The sequence below is a fragment of the Atta cephalotes genome (genome assembly GCF_000143395.1).
Source record: "Atta cephalotes unplaced genomic scaffold scaffold00086, whole genome shotgun sequence".
Lineage (NCBI taxonomy): Eukaryota > Metazoa > Arthropoda > Insecta > Hymenoptera > Formicidae > Atta > Atta cephalotes.
Window position 1 is genome coordinate 188,780 of NW_012130150.1, and position 7,466 is coordinate 196,245.

At 34.5% G+C, this 7,466-nt stretch overlaps 1 protein-coding gene across 1 annotated transcript in view; it reads right to left on the reverse strand.

Annotated features, from left to right (window-relative positions):
- LOC105624703 (receptor-type tyrosine-protein phosphatase kappa) overlaps positions 1–6,959 on the reverse strand; it is a 47,652-nt gene extending 40,693 nt beyond the window's left edge. Inside the window, exon 1 of the mRNA XM_012206057.1 lies at positions 6,686–6,959. Coding sequence (XP_012061447.1) covers positions 6,686–6,959 — 274 coding nt within the window. The remainder of the gene's footprint in view (positions 1–6,685) is intronic.
- Positions 6,960–7,466: the final 507 nt, after the last annotated feature.

Genomic DNA, 7,466 nt, shown 5'->3' on the forward strand with positions numbered 1-7,466 from the left:
TTAGTTTAGTTAGTAGTAGAGAGAGAGAGAGAGAGAGAGAGAGAGGGGCACGAAGCCCTATAATCCAAGAATAATACATAATGCATTTTAATCCTAACAAATTCGATGCACAAAAATGAAGAAACTTTGTCTTTAAACTTCTAAACTTTACAGTTTATTTTTCACAATAAATTAAGTATAACAATAATGTAAAAAATAATATAAATAAATCTAAATGTGAAAGAGTATTTAGTAATATTTAAGCACGTAAGCGCGCGAGAGATTAATTACATATTGAAGTATTGATTATTCAAAGTCTATTCATAACATTGGCGAGCTTTACGAATGGTATTACGGATTTGCTCGGGGGCTAGTATAGCGAATAACGCTTATCGCATTTGTACCAGATGCAAATAAGCCTTCCACCTCGATTTTCGTCGTGACAATCGGCGAGAACGTGTCGCCGATGCAATGGCGAGTACGCTATTATGTCGGTAACGACCGACCCGAGAATCTGGGTATTATGCAGCAATTGGCCTTACTTGGCGCCACGACAAGTTCGCATTTAGTATTCGGCGCCGACCCACACGCCGAGTACACGTACGTTATACAGCCTTTCGGAAATTCCGCATTGCAAACGCGTCGGGAACGCCGGGAATGCGATTCTTTCTCGGGCAGATTCATTCCGTGCGACGAATCGCGGGATAACAGGTGGCACGAATAAAAGCATGAGGATGCCGCGAAAGTAAATATAAACGAGCTTGTGGTCGCGAATTTAACGATCACCCGTAATTCCAAAGGCAAAACGAGGAACGTGTCTCGCACGCATCTCGGGTCTTATACGAGCTATTAAATGGCAAGGTAAGTTGTATCTTTCTTAAGCACAGACTTTTGCATAACGCATAAGGCGTATAAGATAATCAACGAGAATCCTTCATTTCATGGAAAGGAATAATTCTGATTGGTTGATTCTTATACCTTATACTTTATGCGTTATGCAAAAGTCTGCATTCCCCACCCTTATTTTGGGAAACAAAAGAGTTTGCGGTTAATTTAAAATTTAATTTCTCATAGATAAATAAAACAAAATATTCTCCCAAAGTTTTTTCAAGTGAATTCTGTCTGTGTTTTTTTTTCTTCTTAAAATATGTTACTTTTTTGAAGTGAGACTCACTTCAAAAAATTTTTACTCCAAAAAGGAAGTAAGCTTTTATTTCCTTTTAATATTACACCGATATAATTGCACCGGAATATATAAACGCAAATGTTCATGGTCGTAAAATTATACAAAATAATCGGTAGTAGGAGCAATGCAACCTTAACCGGCTACAGTTTATTTATAAAGTGTTCTTGAAGCCGCGTACACGGGCGAAATATTTTCGTTTTATCTCGACATCCTAAATATATTCCGCAAAATCTGAAGATACCATGTGCTGTGCGGGATTCTTCCAAGTTATTTTCGCCGATCAGCTCGTTTTGACACGCGCTAGGCATCATCGATCGAATCGAATGGATAGCCAATCGCATTTATTAAAATTATCAATTTATAAAGAGAATCGATCAATCATATGGACGCGACATAGCGATGATTGCGCATATTGCGCATCGCGTGAGATTGGAGCAGACTATTCTTAACGTAAAGATTGAATCTTTATAAATTACTTATATGAAAGAAGAAATGTTCCAAAGCTAATTTATTATAGATATATGTTTATTTTGCTAAATAATTTTGTCAAATATAATAGAAGGAAATTATAATAAAAAGGTTTTAGATAATAAAATAATATGACGTATTGAAATACAAAAATTGTATTTCATCAAATAGATGCATATACATGGCATAAACGATCATTCTAAATTATGTATTTATTCTGACAAAAGCAATCAAAGAGATTTTAAAATGTTTCAAATTGTGAAATATTGGGAAATTAATATAGATATAAACATTGGATTGGTGAAACATATTTTGCACTTTCACATTTTTCATATTTCAAATATTGTCATTCTGGCGAAAAGTAATTGGTTACACATGACGTTTTTCCTCCTTCTGTCATTCGCAGGTAGCCCGTGGGCTTGTTTTCGAGATATCTCATTGGAAAAAAATAGGTTAATAGTCTTCGAATGTAGACCGAGTATTTATTTGAATAAACTCCTGTTTAAGTGGATATGCAAATAAAATTGTGGTTTTATTTATTGCATGCACCGCGCGTATCGCTTACTTTGTGTTAGCTATCGTTCTACCGTATAATACGCATCTCTGCTTGTTTATGTGCTGTTGATACTGCATTCGATACTCGTAATCACGTTAGATTCAATTTAGTCGCATTGACCGCATCAGTATCCTGAAATTGTTTGTTGATAAATCATTTCTTTAATGTTCCATCTAATCCAATAATAATTAATCAATCATTTTCACTAACTTATCTATAACGCAATTATTAATCTGTTATTCATTAACTATACGTAGTTCCTATATTAATTTTGATTTGAAAATTATTATCAAGCTTTTTCGTGTTAAAATGTACACATGTTTTTTGTTGATTCAAGTTTTTTTGCCAAACAATTTTTTCTCGTTAAAAATTTTTTCATCTGGATGTTGAGCATTTTGGCGGGAAAAAAGTTTTGTCAGAATAAATGATTCGTTCGAAAACTGCGTGCATGTTGAACGTTCATAACAACCGAGAGGTCGAGTACTCCGGCAAATTCCAACGTCGTCGTCGTCGTTGCCGTCATCATGCAATGTGGCAGTTCTCATGGCTTGCACTCCGTATCCGGTTCACGGACGTAGGTCCGGATGAATCAGCACGGAAAAGCGTTGCTTTATTTTCATTGCGAAACCCCATCACTACGACACGACGTAAGGAGCAACGCTCGTGGCAGTGGGTCGCCTGCATTTGTGTCAAGATCAACTAACTTTGTTCGCCTGTGTGACAGCATCATCACGGTGTGGACTAAACGTTTATGCAGCTAGTGTATCTCACATGCGTCGGTTTAAAAATATCCAATAGACCGCTGCTCGCAACATCCCCGTTTCTTTCCTCCCGAATAAATTCACGAATTAAAGCCAAGCCCGACAAACTAATCCCGATAAACGGAATCATATTAGAGAATTTGTTTTTGTTTTATTAAATATCGTCAGCATTAGTTTTTTTCATTAATTCGTATATTTTATTTAAATTTGAAAAATATAATTTATTAATCATAGTTTTCCATCATTTTTTTTCAGCACTGGACAAGATAGATTATTGAATTTGTAACATCAAATTATACCCAATTTGAATTGTTTTTAATCATTTCTATAGATTGCCAAGGTATTGACTCAAATTCAGTCTGTTATTTGCTAAATGCATACGTTAATATGGACGTTGTTTACTTTAAAATCTAATCCACAGAAATGAATTGATTTATATTTTGACATACATGGAAACTAAAAATAACAAAATGTTATATTTTTTAATTTGAGAGATTGTGTTACCTATTTTGATATCTATTAATACGTGTACGTAAAGAATTATTACAAATCATATCAGTTTGTGAATAGTACACAATACAATTCTAATTTATCAAAGATAAAGCCAATATTGGTGATGTAAATATTTAATTTAAATTACAATTAATAAAGATGAAATCACTATAAATCCTTCAATTTAAGCTGCGATGGATTAACGCGCTGTCTTACAGAACGAGATTCCCGATTTAATCAGAAATATCTGTCCCCCTTACGATATAAAATGGAATGTCGCACGTGTCATACGATTTCAACATTTTCGCTCGCCCCTTGAGAAAAGTTTTCATTACAAGGCTGTAAAAATGCATGAGGCCATTTATAATGCTCAAGGGCGTTTTCATATCTCTGAAAATAAAACTGATACGAGAGATTTATTTCGTTTCCTCTACAATCTTCTTCAAAATTGTAGGAAACGCATCGGCATTTTAAGTCACGCGAGTGCATCTCGAACGGTGGAATTCGGAACGGTGGCTAGTTCAGTCTATACAATATGCATTTTCGACGTTATTTATAACTTTTTTGTTTCATTTCACCCCCCCGAACTACTTTCATTAAGAAGACCATCTTTTACCAAGACAATCTGCGTGTGAAAGCAGAAAAAAAGAAAGAAAAACGCCCGTCAAGGTGCGCGGTACAATGGGGAATGTATAACTGGCAGTGTCATTGTCTCAGGCAATGATTAACGTGTCTGGGTTACATTGTCTACTCGGATATATGCTTTCGAATAAAATGACAACGCCATTCAACGAGCATCGACAAAGGGAAATGCTTATCCATTGAAAAAAATACACGTAAGCGTTCTTCGCGATAAAAATGAGAAAATTAATAATTCGCCACTGGAAACGTAACTTTATTTTTTGCAACTCTTTATTTTTCCGTGATGATATTATGAGTGTGAACTGGGCCGGCTTAATGACCCGTAAAAGCGCTATCATGGGCGAGCGAAGAAACGCTCGCATTAATTGATTTCTTGACGATGACAGATGTCAAGGCGCATATCATTTGTACATTACACCTGAGGATAAACAATCTCTTGATCTCATTACGAATGAAATTTGCAATATGATTCGTTCTCTAAAGACACTACTGGAATATAATGTATCCTCATATAGGCTACTTTTCTGTACATAACGAATTGTCTATAGGATTCATTAATGATGTTATTCTAAAAAGTCAGTGTTCTGCTTCTCCTAGAAATAACCGCGTAATTCGAAAAACAAAATTGCATTAATCAAAATTACATCACGAATATTTACGTTGTTGAATATTATACGTCTTGCCTTTGATCAATTAATCTGTTAATATTAAAAATTTCTGCTGCATTATTACTTTCTTTTCAATGTTATTCAATAATTTGTTTGATGCATGGAAGTTTTTAGATAATGTGTAACAATGGCGAAAAATGCGTTTATTGTGCAAAAGTTTCGCTACCCAATGTTGCATTCCATATTCGTTATGGAATTCGGGACTACTCTGATATCTCTAATTCTCATTACAGATATATAGATCAAGAAACGGCATGCGAGAGTTAGAATTATCGATGTTTACGTATTAAAGCTTTATGAATTAATAGATTCGTTCAGATACCGTAATTCATTCCACGTGAAAATAGCGAAGTGTGTTCTAATATCCAGCGAGATGTTAGTATAATGCAAAAGAGAGTTTTCTTAAAATAATATATCATCATCATAATCTCATTTCTTTTCAAAAATATTCCCAAGCATTTTAAAAATATCCTCGAGCGATCCAAAATTTGAGCTTATATATTTATGGTGATCTCGAGCGTGTCGCAAAATGCATTACAACTCTCCCAGACTTACGAGAATTTTCAGAACGCCTTTTCAACCTCTATCTCTTCAAAACTACCTTAAGTCTCAGTGCGATCTCGAAGGTCTCAAGAGTTTCGAGAATATTTAGAACACTTTGCGTTTCCTCTCAAGAATCTTGAGCACAGTCAAAAGTCTACGAAAACATGCCGTATAGAAGCTTCGGTTTTCTTGGTTTGTAAGTATTAGAGAAAAATAAAAACGAAAAGCAATTAAAAAATTAGTCGTATACTTCAAGTGACGTACGTGCATTAATCGCTCATATACCGTGATTTAAAATCAAAAATAAAGAAATCGAGCTTTCTTTTAATTCGAGTTGCAAAAAAGAAATGTTTTTAAAATGACATCGAGAGAAAAAGGCAATCAATTCGATGCTAAAAGCTTCTATGCTTCGAAAGGCCTTGAGAAAGCGTTCAGATTTATCGAATTATGCGCTTGATGTTCTTTACCAAGTGTCAATTGCGCAGTCGTTAAGTGGGGTCTTCAAATTCCGTGACCTGAATGCATAAAATTTATTTTCTTAATGGAAAATGCATTTACGATACTGATGCGGAAACTTGCGGAATTTCAGTGCACAACGGTGTGTCTCGTATTTACAAAGATAATACATTTCGTTTGATTGCGATGAAATATTCATTTTGTTTGTAGCTTTATTGTATTCATGACGATCATAGCTGAAAGAGTAAATATGAATCTAACATGTCGATATAAAAAAATATATAAAGCACATGTAATCAATACTCGTCTCGGTTGTGTCAATAATTCATTACGGTTAGTATGGATATCATTCGACGTCGCAAATCGGATTTAGGTTTTTCATTTTTCAAACGGTCGTAAGATAACATTGTAATTGGATTGGAATTACCCCGATTATTTTCTAACCAAGCTTCAAGCTCGTACGCTGTGTAAATTTTGTTGTTTACACAGAAAGAACGAGTTTATTTAGTATCTAAAAATTTAGTTAGATAAAAATCCGAAAATAATTTTATTAGATCATCAAAAATTATGTAGAAATCTCAAGCAATGCTGAAAAAGATTTGACATTTTTTAGCAACCAGTTCTGAGCGTTCTACATAATTATTTTAATGACACAACAAAATTATTTTCTATATCTAGCTAAATTTTTTAGATACTTCAGCAAAATTTTTCCGTGTACATAATAATAATTCATTCATGTAATGCATTTGAATCGCGATTAAATTCTAATAACGGAAAGAGAAGAAGTAATCAGAAAAATCAGAAGACGCATCTCTTTAGATACCCGTTTAAGGCGTTTTTAATCGTTAGTATTATCTGAGATTAATCTAAGATTAATCTAACAATCGAAGCCGGGATGATTCATTAAGGAAAACGAGATCGCGAGTTATCTCACCGAAGGAGATGAGGCCGCTGTTCAGCATAGACAGCTTAATCTGACTGGGAATAGAGGCAAGACTCTGTCCGGGATTTAGGTGACGCTTTCTGGGCGGTTTCTCTGGTGCTCGGGGCGCGCTTCTGCTTCTGTGGTGATGATGATGCTTCCTGTGCGAGTGGGAATGCGAGTGGGAACCGGCGGCGGTCGAAGCCGCGCCTGTACGATCGGAACCGACGCTGCTCAAACCGAGAACACCGCCGCCGCCGGTCGACTGCGTTCGTAAGGACGACATGCTCTGAAAAATTGAAAAAAAGAAAGACAAAATTAATGATGATATAAACGTTAGGATCTGCAGTTTTATAAAATATTAAATACGGCGTTTGCATAAAATAATTTGTTTCTAATAAATCGTTCCTACTTTATCTAGCTTATATTAAAAAATTTCGAGTTCTTTGCGAGTTTTTTCTTTCTTCCTAATGTTTTGAAATATCTACGTCTGTAATGATATAGCAATATTATTTTTTTAAAAGAAAGAAAAAGATAGGGAGAGAGAGAAATTATATTCTCTAGTTATTCTTATATACAGTTAAGTAAACGAGAGACTTTAAGACTAGACTTCATAGAATTTTAAAATATTGTGGAATTAAAATCCTTTCAAGATAGAAGCTTTTTAATAAAAAAAATTTAAAGAATACTTTATTTTTTAAGGGTCGTTGTATTCGATTCTGGTCTTAAAATTCTAAAATCCAAATGAAAAATAAAAAAAATAATGATTTGATTATCATGAAACTTGGTTGTA